The 26,339-nt window shown below is 42.8% G+C and overlaps 1 protein-coding gene across 1 annotated transcript in view; it reads left to right on the plus strand.

Moving 5' to 3' along the window:
- Window positions 1-26,339, plus strand: part of LOC126235085 (uncharacterized) — a 1,179,108-nt gene that overhangs the window by 470,421 nt on the left and 682,348 nt on the right. Inside the window, exon 6 of the mRNA XM_049943819.1 lies at window positions 24,055-24,109. Within this exon, the coding sequence (XP_049799776.1) occupies window positions 24,055-24,109 (55 nt within the window). The remainder of the gene's footprint in view (window positions 1-24,054; window positions 24,110-26,339) is intronic.

The raw sequence follows: 26,339 nt of genomic DNA on the forward strand, positions 1-26,339 counted from the left end.
CCATATCTTTACTACTTTTTATCTTTACTACTTTTTATCTATATAAATGATTAACTATTTCTTTTGCCGTTTAACAACTTTTTAATAACTGTGGAAGTATTATAGGCATCGGGTCGCGCCTAATGTGTCACCCGCCTATACGTTTTACATGAACCTTTCAAGACTCGATCGATCTGTTTACAAAGAGAAAGCAGAATATATCTTCCTCTGACGTTGTCCAACAACGACCTAGGAAGCTCGACGCCCTTGCGGCCCAGCGTCTCCATGGCTCGCGGTAGTTTGCAGCATTCGTTTTACTGCTTGCCCACTTGCCGCTACGCCGAACTTTCGTGGTGATCGTTGGGCAACGTCTTCCACGTTATCTGCAACAAGAATAAACTTTCTTCCCACAGTATTTCTGAAAACCCAAAAACAAACTTAAAGAACATAATAATAATAACTGTTCTTACAATTATTCGTATAAGTCTTGGTCGCTTTAATGAGGGGTGGGACAGGCCTAAGCCTTGTGACACCACACAACCACACATGCTTCCGCGGCGATATCCTTTAGTAAAACATTCTCAGGTTTCAAGCTGCGTCAAGTGGTTTACTGCCCATGAGCTTTAAGCAGAGATCTCCTCTGCCATTGTCAAGTGGATGACCCATCCATTTGACAATGGGAGAGGAGATCTCTGCCGAAAGCTCGTGGCCAGTAAACCACTTGATGCGGCTTGAAACCCGGGAATGTTTTATTAAATAAATATTCCTATAATTTAAAAATGGATTAAAATGTCTTGACTACAATAAAATATTTGTTTGCAGTTGTTAGCGGTTTCGATCAGAATGTGACCATCCTCAGATCATTTATACAATTTTAAAAGTATGTTACCTGGATCGCTGTTTTTTCTACACGAGTAATGTTCTCAAAAAATTAATCATTCCTATAATCGTACTTGCATTCTACTACTCACCAATCAGCTGCTTTTTCTCGAAGTACCTAGATGAAAAAGCATAGTAAACGTATTCAAATGTATTTTCGAATTCATGTTAACTTACAATGAAAACAACAATAGCAGTGACTTTTCCCAGTAATGACTTTCCATGATAGCAGTCTACAGTTATTAAACTAACGTGCCGCTCATTTTCCAGATATCGAATTTCCTTCCTCAGATCTGTCCCCATTCCCTTCCTCCCAACGCCGCTCGTATTAATAGAAGGCAACAGTCTGCTTACGGCGGCTGCCGACATACGATGTATCGTTATGTAACAAACTAGGTAGTCGTTAATGTACCCCGTGCAATGGATGCTTAGGTAAAATACAAACTAAGAGAAACGCCATAACATTAAAGAAGAAGGATACGAAAAGAAGCGCGACCAGAGCATCATATCTAGAAAAGTGATCCAGAAGAATAAAATAAACCTTGGTAATACCCATAAATGAGCACGTGAAATCCTCAGTCCAGCTCAGCTAGTGCTCCGTCTTTAATGATATTACTCTAACCTCTAGATCTACGTCCACATGACTGCTCTGCAATTCACAATTAAGTGTCTGGCAGCGGGTTCATCGAACCAACTTCTCTATAGTTCCACTCTCGAACAGCGCGCGGGAAAAACTAACCCTTGAATATTTCCGCGCGAGCTCTTATTTCCCTTATTTTATTATGCTGGTCATTTTTCCCTATGTAAGTGGGCGTCACCAAATATTTTCACACTCTGAGGAGAAAGATTGCAATTGAAATTTCATAAGAAGCTCCTGCCGCGACGAAAAACCTCGATAACACAAAACGAGCTGCCCTTCCTTGAAATTTTTTGATGTCCTCCCTCCAGAAGCGTAGCGTAAGCAGTCTCTTAGTAGGCCTGCTGCACCTTATAAGTAATCTGTCGATAAATCGCATTCTTTGGTTTGCTTGCCCCACGTCATCATTTATGTGATGGCTACAATTTAAGTTATTCGTAATTGTAATCCTTGAATATTTAGCTGGATTTTCATCCGTCACATTTATGTGATTTATCGTATGAACCGAAATTCAGCGTATTCTTTCTCCTAATCATGTGGATGACTTCACACTTTTCCTTATTTCGAATCGGTTGCCACTTTTTGCACCATACAACACCCCTTCCTGCGGCGTCGGCGTCACGACGGCGTACACGATCTTATTAACAGCACGAGATGAAACTCTTCATTTTGAAATATGTACAGGTAAAACGATCACTACGGTCACAAACATTACCCGCTAAGAGAACCACGATGCAGATACTCGTTGATTCCTTTCCATTTTAAAATTGTTTCTTCTTCTTATCTTCTTCTTCAGTGTTTCTCCCGCAATGTAGCGGGGTAAACCTTTTTGGTTCTCTGTCTCCGCTTCATGAGATCTGGTGCTATCTCGAGGTCTAATGGAGGGTATCTTGCCAAAGCTTCCTCAGCCTCCCAATAAGTCGTTCACCATCGTCGTCCAAAGAAACCCCGCGTACTGCTATGTGGTAGCGAGTCTGCCAAGTCCTTGGCACAGCTAGAATCCGCACTACCGGGGGAAATCACCTTGAACTCGCTCATTGACTTTTTCTCAAGGTCTTGCATTGCTTCATCGGTGACGTTGAACGCTTGACGTTATCATCCTGATCAATGATGAGTTACGCTCCTTCTTTACCTCCAGGCAATCACAGTGCAGTATTAAAACTCCGAGCTAACGAAAATAAACCAGTTGTGTGTGTTATACCCCCTCCCCCTCCTCTTTCCAACAATCAATACAGAGTATTTAAATGATGCATAAAAACAGTCAAATTATACTATTTACTACGTACTCTTCTCTTCCTCCAACCACTCAGTACAGTATTAAAAACAGCGCCAAATATGCAGAAAAATTATGTAACCCTCAGATTAGTCACTGATATTCATTATTTCCGAAAGACATTTACATTTGGCGTGAAAATGTGTCAAAGTATGTTATTTGCATGTAGATACACGTATATGTAACATTAAAATGACTGCGAGGTCAAAGACAAGCATTCCATACATAAAATGGTGCACACAGACTGCATAGTGTTCCTCCCCTCTGCTCTCCTCCAGTCAGTCTAGTATTAAAATGCAAGAGCCAGTTACAGTGTAGCCCCATATGGGCTGTGCTCTAAAATATCTAAGGGAACTGAATTATTGATCAAAAAAGAGTCACTCACCTCTCTCCTTCAATCAGAGCATAGTACACTCCTGGAAATGGAAAAAAGAACACATTGACACCGGTGTGTCAGACCCACCATACTTGCTCCGGACACTGCGAGAGGGCTGTACAAGCAATGATCACACGCACGGCACAGCGGACACACCAGGAACCGCGGTGTTGGCCGTCGAATGGCGCTAGCTGCGCAGCATTTGTGCACCGCCGCCGTCAGTGTCAGCCAGTTTGCCGTGGCATACGGAGCTCCATCGCAGTCTTTAACACTGGTAGCATGCCGCGACAGCGTGGACGTGAACCGTATGTGCAGTTGACGGACTTTGAGCGAGGGCGTATAGTGGGCATGCGGGAGGCCGGGTGGACGTACCGCCGAATTGCTCAACACGTGGGGCGTGAGGTCTCCACAGTACATCTATGTTGTCGCCAGTGGTCGGCGGAAGGTGCACGTGCCCGTCGACCTGGGACCGGACCGCAGCGACGCACGGATGCACGCCAAGACCGTAGCATCCTACGCAGTGCCGTAGGGGACCGCACCGCCACTTCCCAGCAAATTAGGGACACTGTTGCTCCTGGGGTATCGGCGAGGACCATTCGCAACCGTCTCCATGAAGCTGGGCTACGGTCCCGCACACCGTTAGGCCGTCTTCCGCTCACGCCCCAACATCGTGCAGCCCGCCTCCAGTGGTGTCGCGACAGGCGTGAATGGAGGGACGAATGGAGACGTGTCGTCTTCAGCGATGAGAATCGCTTCTGCCTTGGTGCCAATGATGGTCGTATGCGTGTTTGGCGCCGTGCAGGTGAGCGCCACAATCAGGACTGCATACGACCGAGGCACACAGGGCCAACACCCGGCATCATGGTGTGGGGAGCGATCTCCTACACTGGCTGTACACCACTGGTGATCGTCGAGGGGACACTGAATAGTGCACGGTACATCCAAACCGTCATCGAACCCATCGTTCTACCATTCCTAGACCGGCAAGGGAACTTGCTGTTCCAACAGGACAATGCACGTCCGCATGTATCCCGTGCCACCCAACGTGCTCTAGAAGGTGTAAGTCAACTACCCTGGCCAGCAAGATCTCCGGATCTGTCCCCCATTGAGCATGTTTGGGACTGGATGAAGCGTCGTCTCACGCGGTCTGCACGTCCAGCACGAACGCTGGTCCATATGAGGCGCCAGGTGGAAATGGCATGGCAAGCCGTTCCACAGGACTACATCCAGCATCTCTACGATCGTCTCCATGGGAGAATAGCAGCCTACATTGCTGCGAAAGGTGGATATACACTGTACTAGTGCCGACATTGTGCATGCTCTGTTGCCTGTGTCTATGTGCCTGTGGTTCTGTCAGTGTGATCATGTGATGTATCTGACCCCAGGAATGTGTCAATAAAGTTTCCCCTTCCTGGGACAATGAATTCACGGTGTTCTTATTTCAATTTCCAGGAGTGTATCACTATTACAGTGTAGTTCCACCTGGCCATGTCTCTAAATTATCTCAAATATTTATCAAAACAAACCTCAAAATATCTGAATTGCCAAAAATACCTGAATGTTGTCAACTATATTCCCATTACTGACTTCCAAAAAATATCGTTTACGGACTGGCTCAGCAGTCACATCGGTAAATTTGATTCAGAGCTGTGTATCGTTCGCTATGGCATACTGGGACGAATATATAACATATTCTCTACCAGCCGTTACCCGCCACTAAGCTCGCATATCAATAGTTTTGTTAAGAGACGTGACAGTAAGTAAGTACGCTATTACACATGACATAACGTCAGCTGCTTTCACATGTCTGCGTGTTTGGGTAAGCACAGCACGAGCATAAATGTTGCTTCCCCTCCCCCCCCCCCCCCCAGCTCCACATACTCCAGTGTACCCCGATGTGGAACGATTACAGCGTCGCTGTTGAGTGGTGAATGCAGACGGATGTGGGCAGGTGCACGCATAATAACATCACGCTATTGAAGTAGTTATGCGCTATACAGTGTGTACATTATGCAGCAAGTTTAATGACTTTTTATCACGCTTTACGTTCACTAATGTAAGAAATGTGTTCCAACCCTTGCTTGCCACTTTTAAGTGTCGACTTTCCTTTTTTACGTTGTAAGGAAGCCTATGTTCTTCTACAGCGTTCGAGCTATCTCAAGAGCAAATTTCATCAAAATCGATTCAGTGATTTAATCGGGAAAAGGTAACAGACGAACACACTTTCTCATTTATGATATTTTCAATTACGAAACCTTTCCCTTGACCCGATTTTGATTAAATGAAGCCTATGTGTTGCCCCAAGCTGCGTTCATGTTGCCTGCGAAAACCACAAGAAAATTTGTCCAGTAGTTTCGGAGATTAGTTTGTACAGACGGACAGACAAACAAACGAAATAGTTTTAGATGAAAGTTTAATCGTGATTTTATTTTCGTGACCCAGTTTTAATGAAATAAAGTCTATACGTTGCCCAAGTCACTCTGAAGTTACCTGTGAAAACCTCATGGAAATTCTCCCTTTGCTGCGGTGGCAGGTTCGAATCCTCCCTCGGGCGTGGATGTGTGTGATGTCCTTAGGTTAGTTAGGTTGAAGTAGTTCTAAGTCTATGGGACTGATGACCTCAGATATTAAGTCCCATAGTGCTTAGAGCCATTTGAACCATTTTTGAATTCTCCGTTTCCCCTTGACACATAGTTAAGTCACGACAGATACTTGGGAAAAATTGCTTGATGGAAGAAAGCACTATGATTACACAACTCTACAAAATAAAATTTTTTTTTCGTTGCCAGGGAAGTTTGAACGAAAATGGGATATTGTTATGATACTCATTCCGAGTATATTTGTACTTTTTCCAAATTGGCTCTGGTTTTTGAGATATAGGTTATTTGTGGAAATGAGAGTTTCATGTGGATAATATCGACTGCAGGGTCCATATATGGTGTAATGTATTTGCTACCTGTTTTTTAATTAGTGATATTGTACTATCTTTATTAAACAATTGTGCTCAGGGAGTGCATCTGTGTGGTTGAGGATTACATCATGCAAACATCACACTGTCAGCATGTGTTCAGTCCTGTTGTGCGGTGCGTGTGTTGAAGATATTGAGGGTTGTGCAGATTTGAATTCGGCGGTACTCGACATTCATTTGTTGGCCGAGGTAATCCCCGCAACAGCCGATAGGTAGCGTTCAGTGTAAACAAGAAAAATGGCGATGGTCGAAAGTCACACACATGTGCAGTGCAGCTTCAAGGAGATAGAACATTTTCATCGTGACGTAGCAAATAAGAGGTGAGTATTCATTTCACACAAAACAATTAATGATGTTTGTTGGATGTGATTGACATGCAAATACAAGAAAGTTCTGCATAATATGTAGTATTTGTGCAATTTTGTTTTAGGAAAACATGAGTTCTTCACGCCGTCTTTGCGTGAACCATCCAGATGAGTTCTGCTACATTTGTGGTGAATACGTTCTTCAAAAGAACAGGAAGAATATCACTCCTTTTGTGAAGGAAGCGTATCTGGCATATTTCGGAATTAAACTTGGAGATCAAGACAAGGCGTGGGCACCCCATAAAGTTTGTAAATGCTGTGTGGAGTGCTTACGGCACTGGACAAAACGAAAAAGGAAAAGCTTAAACTTCGGAGTGCCTATGGTATGGCGAGAGCAGAAGAACCATACAGATGATTGCTATTTTTGCATTGTTAATGTGAAAGGTTTTAATAGGTTCAAAAAACGAAAGTGGGAATATCCCGATTTGGAGTCAGCAAGAAGACCGGTGGTGCACAGCAACGATGATCCTGTACCAACCTTCACAACATTACCCACGCTAACATCATCAGATGACGATGTGCACGGCGAGGAATGTACAAGTAGTGGTTCGGAATACGAAGGACGAGAGACACAACCCCAGCAGTTCGACCAGAAGGAGCTCAGTGACTTGATACGAGAACTCAATCTTTCAAAGCAAGCATCAGAACTCTTAGCATCCAGGCTTAAGGAAAAGAACTGTCTTCATCCAAGTGTTAAAATAACAGCTTACCGGACGAGAGAAGAAAACCTTCTTCCATACTTCAACCAAGAAGAGGCTATAGTGTATTGCAGCAATATACCTGGACTTTTACTTGAATTGGGGCTGCCGGAGTATAGACCAGAGGACTGGCGTCTCTTCATAGACAGTTCCACTAGAAGTTTAAAATGTGTTCTCCTACACAATGGCAATCGTTACGCATCTATTCCAACTGCCCACTCAACAAAACTTTGTGAAGCATATGCTAACATCAAGATGGTTCTGCAGAAAATTCAGTATATGCAGCACCAGTGGTTGATTTGTGTTGATTTGAAAACGGTGAACTTCTTGCTTGGACAACAAAGTGGATACACAAAGCACCCATGTTTTATCTGCATGTGGGATAGTAGGGCAAAGCACGAACATTGGAAGCAGAAAACATGGCCTCCAAGGGAACATATGGCTGTTGGTGAAGCAAACATCATTAATGAACCTCTGGTTAGTAGGGACAAGATTGTTCTTCCACCATTACATATTAAGTTAGGACTAATGAAGCAATTCACCAAAGCTTTAGACAGAAATGGTAATTGCTTCACATACATTTGCAAAACGTTCCCTGGACTCAGTAGTGAAAAACTTAAGGCAGTAATATTTGATGGTCCTCAAATTCGCAGGCTCATCAACGATACCAATTTTACAAGTGTCATGACTGTCACTGAAGCATCGGCCTGGAACAGTTTTGTCGCTGTTGTAAAATGTTTTTTGGGCAATCATAAAGCTCCCAATTACGAGGAACTGGTCAAAAACATGCTCACTAACTTTCAAAACTTAGGAGCTAACATGAGCATAAAATTGCACTTCCTTCACAGCCACTTGGATCGATTTCCTCGTAATCTAGGTGATTTCAGTGAGGAACAAGGAGAGCGGTTCCATCAAGATATGAAAGGAATAGAGGAAAGATATAAAGGAAGATGGGACAGGCATATGATGGTAGATTATTGCTGGAATCTGCAACGTGACTGTTCTGAAGAGACCTATAAAAGGAAAGCGTGCAGGAAGCGGTTCGTCATGGACGGAAAATGATATACTTATAGAGAAACTTTTCAATTATGTTTTATACATGGACAAATGCCTATCAGGTTTTCATAGAAGCTATTGATAAAGATTATTTTCTTTTTTCATTGTAGTTTGTAGCGCTCGAGTTCAGTATTAGCAATTTTTTCTAATTTTTTGAAGAAATCATGCATTATCTCAAAAACTAGAGCCAAACTGCATAAATGGTTGCTATATTCGTCCTCAGCACCACTAACCCATCCTAAAGCCACTCAAATATCCTTGGCAAGAAAATGAGTGTTGACCAGTGTTATCGATGTAAACATGGCAGCTTTTCATTGCCGACGTATTTTGCAGCTGTCGAAAATACTGAGACATTGAAGGGAGTGGAATATAATTAAGTCTCTGTTGTGTCGATAACCAAGTGTGGTCCATAGATTGAACTCGGGACGTTTTTACCAGTACAGACACCAGTTGGTGATAGTGAGAACATCTCATGGCACAAGTTCGATAGTCTGATGCTTTTTAACAGTGGAGCCCTGTGTTACTGACAGCAAGCACCTGAGACGTAAGGCAGAAGGTCATCTTACTTCGCGTTTTCAGGGTGTGTTTAAGCTAAAACCTATGTTTGACAACTACAAACTCCCAATTCGTTATTTATATTTTGTAAGCAAATGTTGGTTTTTAATTATACATAGAGAATATGTGATGCACTATTTCCAGTATGCTATAGTGAATGATACATAGCTCTGAATCAAATTTGCGATGTAAAAGGTGAACCTGCCCACAAATATGTTTTTGGAAGTCAGTAATGCAACTGTAGTTGACAACATTGAGGTACTTTAGGCAACTGAGATTCTTTCACGCAGTTTTTGATAAATGTTTCGGATACTTTTTGAGACCAGCCCAGATGGAGCTATACTGAAATATTAATACTACTCTTTGATTGGAGGAGAAAGATGTCTGTGATATATTTTTTTGATAAGTAATTCGAGTGGTTCAGATCCTTTTGAGAACGGCCCACATGGGACTACATTGCAATTGCCTCTTACATTTTAATACTAAGTTCTGATTGGAGGATAGGGGGGACAGAGGTATGTGCTATTGCGTTCTGTTTTCATAGATATATTTCAGCTTGTTTGTGTCCTTTTCAGCATAGCCCAAATCGGACTACGTTGTAATTGGCTCTAGCGTTTTAATATAGGATTTTGATGAGAGGGGTGAGATGGAGATAGAACATCATGGAATATGTGGGCGCCATGTTATCTGTATATTGCATATCTTTGTTCTTGCAGTCAGTTTAATGTTACATCAGAGGTATATACATATATGAAAATAATGTGCTTTGACACTATACTTTATGCCTAAGGTAAATGCCTTTTGAAAATAATGAATATCTTTGACATTAATCTGAGTGTTACATGATAATTACCACAGACTTGACGCTGTTTTTAATACTACACTCTGACTGATTGGAAAGAGAGGTGTGGGGTATAATGCATACAATTGGTCTGTTTCCATCAATTGGGATATTTATTGCTGCACAATGATTTAAATGGAGGTGTGGGAAGGGGGAAGGGCTTTTAATTTCCCATTAACACAATTGGGCTATTTCTGCAACATTGGATTTCTGAATAGTCTTCACGGGTTTGCCGCGCGCATACGCAGTGATTTGCCATATTCAAACTCTCGCTGCCGAAAATCGCAGAGCGGCTCTCCCGCGCGTGAGCTGTACGCTGCGTTTAAGTGCGACCAGACGTTACTCACCAATGGCCGTACTAGGCCAGTGCTATGACGGGCCTGTTAGTGAAGAATCTTGATTTTCGCGTCGTGATTTAATAGCAGCATATACAGGGTTCCAGGCTGCGCTCAGTTGAAATCCCGTATCCTTGTTGATGACATTATTGGCTGTACGGATATGTATTGCTTCCTTAATGACGCAGTCCCAGAAAGATGATTCCGGGGATAAAACTTCCGTCTTTTCATAAATCATACGATGTCCTGTATTCAGGCAGTGTTCCGGAATTGCCGAGTTTTACGGTTGACGAAGGCGTTTATGACGCTGATGCTCATCGCAGCGTTCTTGTGCTGTGCGACTTGTCTGCCTATATACGCTGCCCCACACTGACAATAAATCTTGTACACACCACATTTCCTCAGTCCAAGGTCACATGGCACCAAAATACGGCAAAAAGGCCAAAGCGGTGGGTGTCTTCGTATCTTCATTCTGCTCTATAGACTGAACTCGCCTGGGCCTGAATGCATTACGTATCTGTCTCTCAGAATAACCGTTTTGTCGGAACACTCTCTTCAAATGTTGTAATTCACTCGACAGGCTCTCAGGATCATATACCATATGTGCTTTATGAACTAACGTACGTAATGCACCATGGCATTGTGCAGGATGATGCCAACTTGTGGCCTGCAGATATAGATCTGTATGCGTTGGCTTGCGGTAGACGCTGTGTCCCAATGTTCCATCTGCTTTCCTTCGTACCAAGACATCAAGAAAAGGTAAAGTACCATCTTTTTCCACTTCCATTGCGAAGTTTATATTCGGATGGAGCGAATTCAGATGCCGAAGAAACGTAGGTAGAGTATCAAGTCCATGTGGCCACACCACAAATGTATCATCCACGTACCGCAGGAAACAAGAGGGCATGAGAGTGGCTGACTGTAGGGCTTTCTCTTCAGAGTCCTCAGTAACATAATTGGCCATCACAGGAGACAGAGGGCTTCCCATGGTGACGCCGTCCACTTGTTCAAAATATTGGTCTTGAAATAAGAAGTATGTTGAAGTAAGCACGTGTTTGAATAATGCTACTATGTCCTCCTCAAACTTGTTTCTAATGAGCTCCAAAGAGTCCTGCAAGGGCACCTTTGTAGATAAAGACACAACATCGAAACTCACTAACAGATCCGATGATTGCAATCTAAGGGTTTTCAGGCGACCTATGAAATCTTCAGTTTCGAAGGTAATGGTCACACTTGCCTACGAGAGGCCCCAATAGTGATGTCGGGTATATGGCAACAAAATAAGTAGGTACTCCTATGTTACATACAATGGGACGGAGAGGCACCCCAATCTTATGGATCTTGGGTAGGCCCTAGAGTCTAGGAGGAACTGCAGCCTGTTGACGCAAACCCTTAGCGACTTTCGCTGTAATCGAGCTCTTCCTGATGAGTTCCACAGTTTTCCTCTGGATGCTATCTGTCGGATCACTTTTTAATTTGCTATATGCAGGATCGTCGACCAGTTTGTATATCTTGCTGTTATATTCTGTGCGTGAGAGAAACACAGTAGCATTTCCTTTGTCAGCAGGTAAGATGACGATGTCTTGGTCTTCTCTCAATTCTCGTAGAGCATTTCTTTCAGGTGAGGTGATGTTAAAGTTGGACCTCTTAGGTGAAGCTTGAGTCAAGATGCGACATGTCTCACGTCTAATCTCTTCGGCAGAATCCTTAGGAAGTTTCGAAACAGCCTGCTCTATTGCACTAATCACATCTCGGATGAGAACGGTGTCTGGTGTAGGTGCAAAGTTCAGACCCTTCTGTAGCACCGAAACTGCAGCGTGGTCCAAAGTCTTCTCCGTGAGATTAAACACGGTACGTCTTCTTGGCAAGTCTTCTTGCGTTCGGGCCCGAACTTCCTAAGGATGCTGCCGAAGAGATTAGGCGTGTATACAGCGACAGACGTGATCGGTGATATGGACTGACACCCTACAACATTTTTCTTGAGAGCTTAAAACGCAGTCTGGAAGGTAAGACAAATGCTTCGCCTAAAAATTGGCTTACATTTATAAGCTTTACGGTGTGGTTCTACAAGACCCTGTCTTTCAGGGTTCTTGAACTGACTGGGCAAACAACAGTCACCATATGTGTATTAAACAACGTCATAATGAATCACAATTTCCAGTGTGTGAGCTGAAATGCTGGGCAACGTTTACTAGCTCAGTGAACTAAAAGATTACTATATAGAAGGTCGGGCTAATGTGTTTGGTAGAGATCAGGGGTTTCCGTATGCCGTCACTGTCAAGAAGCCATAGTTACATGAGACAATTCTCACATTTGGATATGATTCTATTCTGCTTGAATTAAACATTAACATAGGAGAACTGAACAGCAATGTAACGAATTTTGGGTTCGACAGAAACACACACACACAATATATATATATATATATATATATATATATATATATATATATATATATATATATATATATATATAAGGATTGAATTGTTGTGACATTACTGTCTCATGTCGCTAAGAGATATTGTTTCGTTTTTCTGTCACTGTGTCATGGTTATTTTATCGTTAGTACTGGACATATTTACTTTGAAGGAAAAATCTGCATTTTTCTCACTGGGAAGGTGCACTCCATGTATGGTCTCAGGCTCCTGTTTGTTGGCAGAAGGCACTCAGTTGATCTCATTAGGAGATGCAAGCCACCACAGGCAGGTGGGAAATTTCCGCAGAAATTGGAACGTGGTCTGCCCCATATTTTTGTGGGCAAACCGGGCACCTGTCCACACTGAAAGCGGAGGACTTCGTGCCGCCATTGCCAACCCCAGATAATAACTGATGACATTTTTGCCTTTTCTGCATGAACATGAGAGGACGAGATGCCGCTGTGCCGTGCAGCAAGTGTGAGAAAGTTGGTTACTTTCGCTCCAAAAATTTTGGTGTTTCGAATCGAATATGTCACCACCGCCACCATGATTGGAGTGAAGGAGCCCACCAATCGACGAGACCCTGCTCCAGGCTATCAACCTCGTGTTTTTGCTTTCCCCTGGTTTTTTCGTTAGATAAGTGATAATCTCACCTGTCACATTGATAATAGCACTGAATCGTTTTAGGAGACAGAGTTGAGAATGGAGAGCTAAGATTCGCGACTATTGATCTCCCAGCCGCCATCTGGTGCTGATGAGTGCACGCTTTTCTGATTTTGGGAAAATGTAAGTGTCGCAGTCTGTGGTAGCACGATCCGTATACTGAGCAGATAATTACAGACACAAGCTGAACTGGCGAGTTCACTTTTAATTTATGATTTTGTATCAGTTTTGAATTTTTAAGCCTCCCAGCGATGGATGCCTTGTTGGATTTCCTCCATACAGTCTTCCATGTAATTTGGTACCTCCCCACAGTGTTAGCGTCATTTGGTGTAAATTCAATCGACGGTTTAGAGAAATTTTCCTTCTGTCAACTTCTCCTGAACTGTGTCCGTCAGCTGGAGCAAATAAAAATCTATTCTAAGCAGTCTTGACTTATATCTCGAGAACCTTTAATTGTCCTACAACTTTACCACTGTTAGGCGACTATCTAATAACAAACATAACCTGTTGTAAACCTAAGTTTGTTGTTCTCACTGTGATAGTGTTATCCTTGAGCATAATGGCCAAACTCAGAAACGTTGCTTATTATTCAGTGAAAGATTCTTGTAGGATTATAATTTTACTGTGTTGTTTCATGCTGATTTGGCTAATGACCTTTTGATTCAGATAAAATTATTATAGCAACGTCACATTGTCTCTCGCCGTCCAAGGCTACACTGTCCTCAAGGACGACAAACTTTCATTGTTAGTACTTACTGTTGCTGCTGATAAGGGGCTCAATGGGTTCTAAGGTCATCAGTCTGCTATGCAACACTTCTCCCTCCCTCCCCCCCCCCCCCCCCCCCCTCGTCGCCCCTCCACCCTCCCCCGCTGTTGGAATCATTGTACCCTTGTCCCCTATCTGTGTATGTCCAGAGTAAATCATATGTGCAAGTGTGAGAACGTTTTCTCAACGTTGCGTATTGTGTATCTGAGACGGGACGTAGGTTCAAATGGTTCGAATGGATCTAAGCACTAAGGGAGTTAACATTTGAGGTCATCAGTCCCCTAGACTTAGAACTACGTAAACCTAACTAATCTAATGACATCACACACATCCATGTCCGAGGAAGGATACGAACCTGCGACCGTAGCAGTCGTGCGGTTACGGACTGAAGCGCCTAGAACCACTAGGCCACGGCGGCCGGCGGGGCGTAGGTACCAGCCCGGCACTCATCTAGTGGGACATGGGAAACAGCCTAAAATCCAGGCTGACCAGTTCACCAGCCGTGGCAGTTAATCGTTCCCATTTTCTTATTCATTATTAGACTTATTGATGCGTTACCCATAGTTGATTTTGTACTTATCGTGTATTCAGCTGACCAGACGTCCTCTTCTTCCTACCTCCGCGCTTCGCTAATTCTTACTATATCAAATAGCAACCTAACTATTACCCTTTTTAAATTCTCTAACTTTCTACGCTCCGATGTGTAGGACGCAAGTTTCATTTTAGTTGGCAAATTTTTATGGGTAACGTCTGCTCGTCCACGCGAAGATCGTCCATTCTTGGTCTGTGGCCTGGCAGAGGTGCCGTGTCTGGGTAGAACTGTCGGACGGGTGTCGCAACTGACTGCCCTGGTTGCGCCGGTGGCGTGCGCCTGCCTGCAGTGCTTCAGCTCCCTGCAGCTGGATGGCTACCCCTCCTCGCACATCGCAGATGACTGACATTTACCGCCATTCACTCGATGGAGTGCCAGTGCGATCCTAACTCGCCAGTGCTATACTGCTTTTCCACCCACCAAATCACTGACGTGGGTACCACGCGCAGATAACAGCATGAAGGTGGCGTATATGAACATTTATATTGTGCTGTGGAAATTTGAGGTACTCTTAAATTAACCACGAACAAGGTTCATATTGATATTCATTTAATTCGTTGAAAACCACGAACTGAAATCATAACAAGCAAATATCGTCAAAATCTGACTCTTAAGATAATCTGTTCATCCACAGTAACCAGCACCCATGAAGATACAGGAGAATGTTAGACAAGCATTTATGACTTCTTCTGAGTAGCTTACTGCTGACTTAACATGCTGAAAGTCTACCCTTGTTTGTTAAGCTGATTAATTTTCATGTAAGAAGTATCTCCCTTTAATATAAGCGGACGCAGTGCTCCATGGTTCCCATTTCTACCGCTATGTATCTAATTCTTTCAATTAGGCCCCATAAATTGAGATGTGGGTAATCAAACTCGCTAGAAAAGATAGTATTCTAATTTAGAAATGAAGCAACGGATAACGCAACATCGGTGAATGAATGGCCATGGAACAATACGTGCACGTTAGGGACGGTAAGAGTTTCTTTTTCTGATACTATGAATTCAGTTAGTCGCATGAAGAGCATTATGCATACAATGGATATGCCTGGATTGAAATCCATAGAAAAAAAATGTTCAAATGTGTGTGAAATCTTATGGGACTTAACTGCTAAGGTCGTCAGTCCCTAAGCTTACACACTACTTAACCTAAATTATCCTAAGAACACACACACACACACACACACACACACACACACACACACACACACACCTCGAACCTCCGCCGGGACCAGCCGCACAGTCCACGACTGCAGCGCCTCAGACCGCTCGGCTCATCCCGCACGGTAAAATTCATAGAATATAGTCATTATCTCAGTGGTATGGATGAAGGATAAATAACGCTAAGAGAGAATTTCAATTATCATTCTGATTTATTTCGATAATATTTAAGAAAACTATTAGTTTCTGAGACAAAACATTTAAGAAAACTATTACTCTCTGTGACAAAACATTTAAGGAAACTATTACTCCTTGAGACAAAACGTAAATGAAATCTATTATATTTAAGAAAACTACCACTCTCAGTGACAAAACCTACATGAAGCACTCACTATCTCTTGCATCTCGTCATACGGGAAACGTAGACAACACTTCGTCGCCAGTTACGTCTACTATTCATTAAAATGGTTGAAAATGAATGTTACTGAATGGTGGCCTCTTAACACCATTTAGTTATTGTCACACCTATTTAACGCGCGGAGTAGAGAAGGATATTACCTTTCACTCTCTCAAACATTACTTGTCTTACTACACATGCAGTACCATGCAGGTAAGTTCATGTTGAAATCGCGTATTATGCAACCGCAATGCAGCGTGAGCAAACCAGCCCAGGCTTCATGATTCCACATTATTCATACTATGATTAACGAATGGCAAATCCAGTGACTACCGTTATGAATGCTGGCAACACGTGGCCAAGTTCGACAACAAAGAAACGAGTAAAATAAACTGTTGAATCATGAAAAATTTATATTTCTTATATCCAGAACGAAACTATACAACAAATGAAACATTAATGAACCTATCCGCTATTGACCTAAGAACAAAAGCCCTTGGTTCATGCCCTCAATCACCTCGCGCCTAACCAACACATTAATCTGAAAAATTTCTACAAATAAAATATCGCTGAACGGTTCCCGGTATTAATTCACACCCGAACATTTTTCATAATCAACGTTACCCCAAAAAACCTACATTATGAACAAATTTTCTCACCATTAATGACGAGCGCCGCACCCCTGCGTCCGTCTCGTTCCATCGGCGGCTCCAGAGTGTCCTAACATGACGCGTTCCAGGACCAACCGCCAACCGTTCAAAAAACTGGTGGTGGGGGTAGGACCTCAGTGAGAACCAACCTCACAAACTCTGCCCTGCTCATCCCCACTATCTTTGGAATCACGAACACTCTGCCGAATCTGCTCACGTTGTTATGTTGGTGCTAAACTACCCTAGTGCTACCATCTTTGACTAACCCAGATTATTATATATTCCATACAGAATTACGTTTATCCATCCACATACATCATGGGATCAAAGGATGAGAGAGGAGGTGTGACACTAACAGAAGAAAAAATATACACGGAGGCATCTTGAATCCAGAGGTTAATTAGCTAGACGAAACATTGAAAGGACGTTCTCGGCATAAAATGAATTATTAAAATTGCAGAAATTAATCAGTCAGTTAAATGAACCGTAAACCTGTGACGTTTCAATACTTCCTCATTTACGGCCAACTTTGACAACACCACTGCACCCTTACTGTGTCACTCATGTCCCTCTGCTGGTAACTGCCATAAATTACAAGTTACCGCCCCATTCACCTGAGACAGCTGCTTTTATTACCGTGACTTGTTACAGAGTGGTGTTATGGCGTCAACCAAGCAATACGTCAGAATTAGGAAGCGTCTCTTGGATCAAACTCTTCATGTAAAGGCAAACGACAGTGAAGTTCAATCTTAAGCAAGATTCAGTGGATTTAAATAGAACACTGTGACTCCCACAGACTGCAGGTTGTCTTCTCATGAAACTCACTTTCTCATTACATTGATTAAGCCGGGCTGACATAAGGACAGAAAACTAAATGCGTAGATAGCAAAAGTCACTACATAAGGGCCAAAATAAAAATTCAGAAGAATGTGGTTGATATGAATAAATAAAAAAATTCCGTTGTTTTATCGGGTTAAAAATCTAGAATGGAATGTTACCGAGAGAAATTATTTCTTAAATTATCGATGCATTCGTATCGTTGTTAAAATTAATTACCGTTAATTAAAACAGCGCCTTCTAGATGAAACAAATTACCATTTTCGAGGTATTTTGACCTCGCACTTCGACTCTGGTATCTCAAGTGCTTAAAAAAGTATCATAAAAGAAGTGAGCTGCGCTATGCTATGTTTGCATTAGTTTTCCTCGGATTGGTCTATTCCCATCAAAACGTCACTCGCATTAAACAATGATTCTGACTTTCAATAAATGTTAGTAATAGCTAAATCATATAATCGAAGCTTGAAGTAAATATAAAGAAAAGGTCTGATATTGAAAGAGCCGGATGATTTGAAGCTGGTTTCTGTTTTATCATAGCCTCCAGTCACGAGAACTGAAAACAGCTGGGAGATAGATCTGCTGACCATGTGCCACCTTCTGTTTCCAGTGTCGCCTATGGGCTGAGGACACAGCGGGTTGGTTGGTTGGTTGGTCGGTCGGTCGGTCGGTCAGTCAGTCAGTCACAACTCTTTTCTTCCGAGGCTTGTTCGAACGGAGTTCTGTTGCAACCGAAAGTGTGTTTTATATCAGAACCAACGCTTATTTCTTGAAAGTTTTCATTATGCCAGCAAACAGTCTTTCATCTACATCTACATGAAGTTCAACGGATTCAGTTTTAGCACTCGTGTGGATGACCTCACACTTTTCATTATTTACAGATAATTGCCAATTTTCGCACCATACAGATATCTTTTCAAAATCGCTTTGCCATTTATTTTGATCTTGTGATGACTTTTCTAAACGATAAGCGACAGTATCACCTGCAAACAACCTAAGACGGCAACTCAGATTGTCTCCTATCTTGGGAGCCGGCCGAAGTGGCCGTGCGGTTAAAGGCGCTGCAGTCTGGAACCGCAAGACCGCTACGGTCGCAGGTTCGAATCCTGCCTCGGGCATGGATGTTTGTGATGTCCTTAGGTTAGTTAGGTTTAACTAGTTCTAAGTTCTAGGGGACTAATGACCTCAGCAGTTGAGTCCCATAGTGCTCAGAGCCATTTGAACCTATCTTGGGAAACACCAGAAATCTATTCTATTTTACTCGATGATGTTCCGTCACTTACAACGAACTGTGACCTCTCTGACAGGAAATCACGAACACCTTCAAATAACTGAGACGATATTCCACAGGCACGCAACCTGACCGCAAGCCGCTTGTCAGTACAGTGTCAAAAGTCTTCTGGAAATCTAGAAACACATAATAAGTTTGAAATCCCTTGTCAATAGCACTCAATACTTCGTGTGATTAAAGAGCTAGTTGTCTTTCACAAGAATGATGTTTTCTAAATCCGAAATGACTGTGTGCCAATAGACCATTCCTTTCGAGGTAATTCAATACACAATATATAGGGTCACAATTACTGAACCATGTGAAATAAAATCGTCAAAACTTCTGAACGGTTTGCCTCAGGACGTTGAAACTAAACGATTGGCCGCGGGGCATGATGGGAATTAGTATGCGCTGTATGGTTGGTTTAGCGACGAAGCCCACTTTCATTTGGATGGGTTCGTCAAAAAGCAAAACTGGCGTATTTGGGGGACTGAGAATCCGCATTTCGCGATCGAGAAGTCTCTTCACCATAGATGGGTGGCTGTGTAGTGTGCAATGTCCAGCCACAGAATAATCGGTGCGATATACCTTGATGGCTCGGTGACTACCGAACGGTACGTGAAGGTTTTGAAAGATGATTTCACCCGCTTTAGCCTAAGTGACCCTGATTTCGACTATATCCGGTTCATGCAAGACGGAGCTCGACCCCATCGAAGCAGGAGTGTGTTCCAGGTTTTGGAGAAGCACTTTGGGGACGGCATTCTGACTCCAGGGTACTCAGAGGCCACTGGAATCGGCCTCGATTGCCAGCCATGATCTGAAGGCATGCGACTCCTTTTTGTGGCGCCACGTTAAAGACAAGGTGCACAGAAATAGCCCCAAAACGATTGCTGAGATGAAAATTCCATTCAGGTGGTCATCGACAGCATCCATGTTCCGACAGTTCAGCGGGTCATGCAGAATTTGGCTATTCGTCTGCGTCACATCATCGCCAAGTATAGAACGCATATCGAACATGTCATAACCTAAATCCGAATATCTGTGGTGACGTTTACATGTTGAATAAAGTGTGTGCTCGCCGTAGTTTGTCACTAATTTACGTTTTTCATATATTTCAATAATTGTCACGCTGTATGTTCCAAAATCCTGCTGGATATCGACGTTAATAAGGGCCTGTAATTTAGTGGGTAACTCCTACTGCCTTTCTTGAATATTGGTGTGACCTGTGCAACTTTCCAGTCTTTGGGTATGATTGTTAAATATGGCTATTGCATCAGCGTACTCTGAAAGGAGCCTAATGGGTATACAGTCTCGACCGGAAGATTTGATTTTATTATGTGATTTAAATTGCTTACTGCTCAGAGAATATTTACTTCTAAGTTACTCATGTTGGCAGCTGTTCTTGATTCGAATTGTGCAATATTTACTTCGTCTCCTTTGGTGATATATTTTCGGAAGGCTTGGTTTAGTAACCTTCCTTTAGCAGCACTGTCGTCGATAGTATTTCCATTGCTATGGCGCAGAGAAGGCAGTGACTGTGTCTTGCCGCCAGCATACTTTACATACGATCACGCTTTCTTTGGATTTTCGGCCATGTTTCGAGACAGTTTCGCTGTGGAAACTGTTATAAGCATCTCGCATTGAAGACCGCGCTGAATTTCGTGCTTCCTTAAAAGTCACCAATCTCGGAAATTTTGCGTTCGTTTCAATTTGGGATGCTTTTTTCGTTGTATTTGAAACAGTTTTCTGACCCGTTTTATGTACCAAGAGGGATCAGGTCCGTCGTTTGCTAATTTATTTCGCATAAATTTCTCAATTTCTATCGATACTATTTTTTTTTTTTAATTCAAGCCACATCTGGTCTACATTTACTTTTACATTGTTAATTTGGAAGGAGTGGAGATCGTCTCGCAAGACTATGTCCGTGAATTTATATCTTCTTTTTTAAATAGGTATAATTTTCATTTCTTTTTGGAGGATTTGGGGATTACAATATTCTGTCGCGCTACGACAGCATGTGTTCACTAATCCCTGTATCCATTTTCATGCTGGTTATTAGCTCGGGATTATTTGCTGCTAAGGCGTTAAGTTTGTTTTGAGAACCGTTTACTATTCTTGTGGCCTCATGAACTAAATCCTCGAAATAGTTTTCAGAGAATTCGTTTAATACAATTTCGGACGACGTTTTTTGCGCTCCTCCGGATTTAAAAATATATTTTCGCCAACATATCGAGGGTAAATTTAAGCCACCGTAAAACTATAGCTGTATGTGTCTGAAATTAAACTTAAGTTTTCTTTGAACCTTTCAAAAAAAAAAATGTTAAAATGTGTGTGAAATCTTAAGAGACTGGGCATTATACCAGAGGTTGAAAATACCGCTACGGTTGTAAGGTTCTTTTATTTAACACACGACCGGTTTCGGTCTCTTATACGCCCAACATCAGGTGTCGTGCTGAAAACGGCAAGAGGCGGTAGATAATTTTTAAGCGCAGCTATACACACAAAAACAAAAATCCATAAAAGATTTCGAAACATTTAAAAAACCGCCTGTCGGGCTAGGTGCTATGAAACCTAAGTCATTAGTCTACACTACAAGGTGTAAGTTCAGATGCGCGCAAAACATCCAATCACGTATGGGCTGCTCGTCACTTTTTACAGAAGTACGCTTTTTTTGTGGGCGGCGTATCGTAGGGGTGACCGATCAGAGCTGAGACTGCCCAGTCTGTGTGGCGCCAAAGGTTGCCACGAGATGGTCGGTGCTGGTTCGGACGTCTTTAGACACCTAAGGCAAGAAGACGATAGCGGTGCTAATGTCGACCTTCCTCCTGTTGCCGTAGATTGTTTATCCCGCACAAAACGTTGTCCACTGCCACGACACGATGCTTCGGGCGTCATTCACCTGAAAAGCTGCTTCGCATTGGCTGGCTGGCCGCTGTTGTGTTAAATAAATTGACAACGCTTGAATCCGACGTGCTGTTGTCGCTGTTCCAGCCTGCGACTCGTGTATTGTATACCAAATACAAGCTGTCATAATCATTCCACGCAGCCAAAATGGTCTCGTACTGACGCGCTATATATGTCCTGGCCGGCCGGGTTGGCCGAGCGGTTCTAAGCGCTACAGTCTGGAACCGCGCGACCGCTACGGTCGCAGGTTCGAATCCAGCCACGGGCATGGATGTGTGTGATGTCCTTAGGTTAGTTGGGTTTAAGTAGTTCTAAGTTCTAGGGGACTGATGATGACCTCAGATGTTAAGTCCCATAGTGCTCAGAGCCATTTGAACCATTTTGAACCTATGTCCTGCGTTTTACGGTTCCCTGCCTAACTTAGTCCGCTTGGTGTCTCCATAGCGTGATGTTCATTCATAAATATCGAATGTGTGTTAAGACACGAGTTTCGTTAACATCCCTTTTCGGCGTGAATACATGGCGGTTGCAGGTGCGTGTGTGTGTGTGTGTGTGTGTGTGTGTGTGTGTGTGTGTGTGTGTGTGTCTGTGATGTTACTGGAGCTTTGCATGCGGAGATCGCAACCGAGCGTGGCCACAGAACGTGAACTTTCGAATGATGAGAAAGGTTAGATCAGAGACACTAGGGATATAGGAGCATCATACCGACAGATCGCACAGACATGTGACTGTTTTGTAATGACTGCACGAGTGCTGGCGAGTGGCTCATAGGGCAACACTGCGGAAAGACGAGCTGGTACAGGTACATGCAAGACGACAGCACCACGAAAAAATCGTAGCAATGTTGGACTGGCTCTGACGAATAGATGTATCACGACATATCAAATACGAGCAGAGGTTACGAGGAGCTTCTCGCCAAGAACTGTCTGGAATAGATTAATGGATCTGGGCTGTGACCACGAGCTGCCATTCGTCGTTTTCCGCTGACACCTAGCCACAGAGAACAGAACGAATGGTCTAGCACCAGAGTCGACGAGGACATTGCGCGGCATTATTGATGTTCAGTGATGAGTCTTACTTCTGCTTGTGGCAGCCTGATCGCCGCCAACATGTCTGTAGTCTAAATGGTGCAATGTCGCAGGAAGTGCCGGGACCCATATCTCTCCAATACTTGCAGTCATTGTACAGGGAGATATTGGACTGAAATGGTAATCCCTGTTGTCATACCCTTCATGACCGTAACTGTGTATCCCAGCTGGGTAATTCAAGTCCCCACACCGCAGTTCACACCACAAACGAAGAATTCACGGACCCTTGAGTGGCCTACCCAGTCCTCTGATTTATCATTCATAGAGCATGTCTGGCATTCAATGAAAAGACGTATACGACACTAGCATCCAGCCAACAGTCTTCATCATCTGATACAACATGTTTCAAACATGGGAAAAAATTCATGATGCGTGGCCTGCTTACTTCGATGCCTCAACGAATTCAACTGTTGATGTTTTGTAAGACCTTTACTAGCCAAAATAGCATATAAGAAGATAGATAACTATTTCCGACTGTTTTCGTCATGTGAGGGCAGAACATGAAAAGCAGTGTCGGACACTTTGTCAGTTGGATGTTAACAACGCAAGGGAACGTCACAGTCAAGTAAGTGTGGATGTCATTCTTCGTACTACTGCTGCTGCTGCTGCTGTTGCTGCTGCTGCTGATGATGATGATGATGATGGACGTCAGTTGCGATGGTCTGAGAGTGATGAAGATCTATATAACGTTTGATAAATATGGAACTATTGCTTCACACTTCCCACTTCCGTATGTGTATTATCACTTCAAAAATTGTTAGATGATTTCAATTTAAAATGAAAATCATTTTTACTAACAAATAGGGTGGTCAAGAACAGTCTGGAAAGCTTGTACATGTGCTGCATTGTAGGTTGCGGTGAGAATTAATGCCGTTGCGCGCGCATATTTAAGCGGTAATTAGTGTCAGATTTTCTCATAGCGTAGATGATAGTGCAGGAGACTCCCCAGCATTATTCATTTTTTACGAAAGCAAATGAATAACGCGTTTGCCGACACCGTCTCTGGCGGGATGCTTGAATTTGTGCGCGCAGCGACCTGATTGGCTAACTTCAATGCTAATTAACTCGGAAACGGGACAAAGTGTCAAAGTTTTGTTTTAAAAATTATTTCTCAGAACGACATATGCTGCAACACACTTACAAGCTTTTCAGACTGTTTCTGACCACCCCGGATATTGCACTCTGAATAGGAGATTTCTCTCGTCTACGCTATTGCTAGTACAGAGTGTACTACTGGAAAATTTTTTGTAGTCTCTGTTGAAATATGGATGATCAGTGTCATGAATGTTACAAATATCAGTAAAAACAAAAGAGGTTAACAGTACTAAAATACCTTTCTCTTTTTTTTCAGTTTCGCAGAAAATAGTGGTGCTCTGTCATCAAGAGGGAACACGGGAGTCCGCCAGGTCAGTACAAGCTTAAGGTTTATTTTCCGTTAAAGGTTGACATCTGAAATTTATATCTACAGTGATTCCGAATTTTCTGTACAAATGTTTCATCAAACACTGAAACGTACCTTGCTTGATATACCGACTACGGTATCAGAGAATTATAGACGGAAAAAACAGCAAAACGAGGTACAAGATGTAGCAGAAAAAGAATGTCAACAATATTACTGTTGTTATCGTGGGCACCAACACTTGCTATTTATTTGCGATGTAAATAACGACACGCGGACTCGCGATGTAATGTCTGAAGTAGTAAACAGCAGGGCCAGGCTGGTGCGGGGCTCGTAGCACTGATCAACTGCGGGGCCTCTATTCAGCGATATCTACTCGCATTTTCTTGAATGCATTACTTTACATCCGTATAATATGTGGATATAACATCCAATGAAATTTTATTTCAATAGTTTAAGTACCAGCTGATGCTGTGTACCTTGACTTTATGATCATTATATGGGAGTACAATCAACATTAGTCAAGACACAAATTACACACCACCATTTGACATACCGGTACATTAATTCCACTCAAGTAACAAAGACAAGTCTGTTTACGAAAAATCTCTCCATCATAAAAAAGAAAAATAATTAAGATCGGTACCTAAAACGCCGTGTATACACTCGAGACTGTTTTAATGCATTCACTAAGCAGATACAGTAAAGCGATAAGTTTTTTTCTTTCTTTTTTTACCATCGTCTGAGTTACTTGGAAGGAGAAGTGACAAATGCCCGCCGTTGCAGGCGCTGGCTTGTACAGACTGTCTCGAAATTAATTTTGAATTATTAGTGCTCTCGCTAAAAATAAAAAAAGTCATGTTATACAGCTATAGAAGTTTGGATCTGTGAACAGAACACAGAAAAATGATACAAAGAAAACATCAAGACAATCCGGTTGGGAAAACCTGATCCACACTGTGCTTAGTGTAAGAAGCTGGAAACACAACACTGCAGCATTCGACGGAAGAGAATGAGGGCTCCAACATATCTGAACGGGTGAAACAGTAAAATTCGCCTGAAAAATTTACAGAAATACGTTAAAATACGTTAGACAAACATACTCTGGAAGCATAGTGCGCTTAATCTCAAAATTAGTGAAGGATACGTAAAACAATATCTCAAAAGGAGCACTACGTGAAAGAGATTGTCATTAACCTCAAAAGAAATGAGCAGTTGTCAGACTTTAGGAATATTAAGCCGTCCAGGAACTTCGCTCAGAGGGTTACATCGACGAACGATTTTTAGGCGTTGCATTTTTAACTATGTAAAACCAGTACACTCTGTCGTCAGTACTGTGATCCAAGTTCTTAATAATCCCTAGCAGCTCAAAATGGAACATAGCACGTGAATAAATCTGTTTTACAAATGTGTAACACTTAAAGTTGGTTTAAAATTATAGCCAAAGTATAATGCATACGTTCGAAAATATACACAATTTGGTATTTATTATTTGTAATGCTCTGAAAGAATTCCGAATCATCCGGACGTGATCTTAAAGAGCATTATTATTTCCACTTGAAACTCGCTAACGGCTAATTTCCTCTGAAAAAAATTGAGATTGCGGCGCGGAGCTCCTCACAGCGCAGCGCTGGGTGGATAAACGGCCTCTTCTGGACGGCGATTTATGGTCTCTGCAGAAACGGCATAGCTGGGGAGCGCCGATCTCGTTTCTACAGCTGTGCGCTTCGTTTCCACACAGGCGGAAATTCCTGGCGTGCTTAATGGACGCGAAGAGTTCCACATCAGCTACAACTTAGACGGCCCCACTGTGCGTTCGAGGATGGCGATCCACCCTGGAAACCTCGTGAACGGTGCCACGTGCCAGACCTGTAGCAAAGATACTGAGTCTACCAACTTCCAAAAAGGGAAGCGATTATTTCACTCACGCACATACAATCGTGTACTCCTACAGAAATAACACGAATAGACATTTTCCCTAGTAGAAAATGCCACCCAGAAAACAGAACTAATTCCTCAGCGCCGTAAGGAGTACGTGTGTCCCAGGATGGATAGAGCCGCACGCCACCTGTCGGTCACGCGCAACACGATGAAGCCCGCGCCACTGGGAGGGGAGGGGGAGTGGCTGGCAGTTTACTCAGCTCGCGTGACGGCGCCGTTGACTGCTAGGCTGAGTGCCTACGGGAAGCTACGCTTATTCGCTATTCCCTTTGTAAGATTCTTTGAGCGCTACTTAA

The sequence above is a fragment of the Schistocerca nitens genome, chromosome 2 (assembly GCF_023898315.1).
Source record: "Schistocerca nitens isolate TAMUIC-IGC-003100 chromosome 2, iqSchNite1.1, whole genome shotgun sequence".
Lineage (NCBI taxonomy): Eukaryota > Metazoa > Arthropoda > Insecta > Orthoptera > Acrididae > Schistocerca > Schistocerca nitens.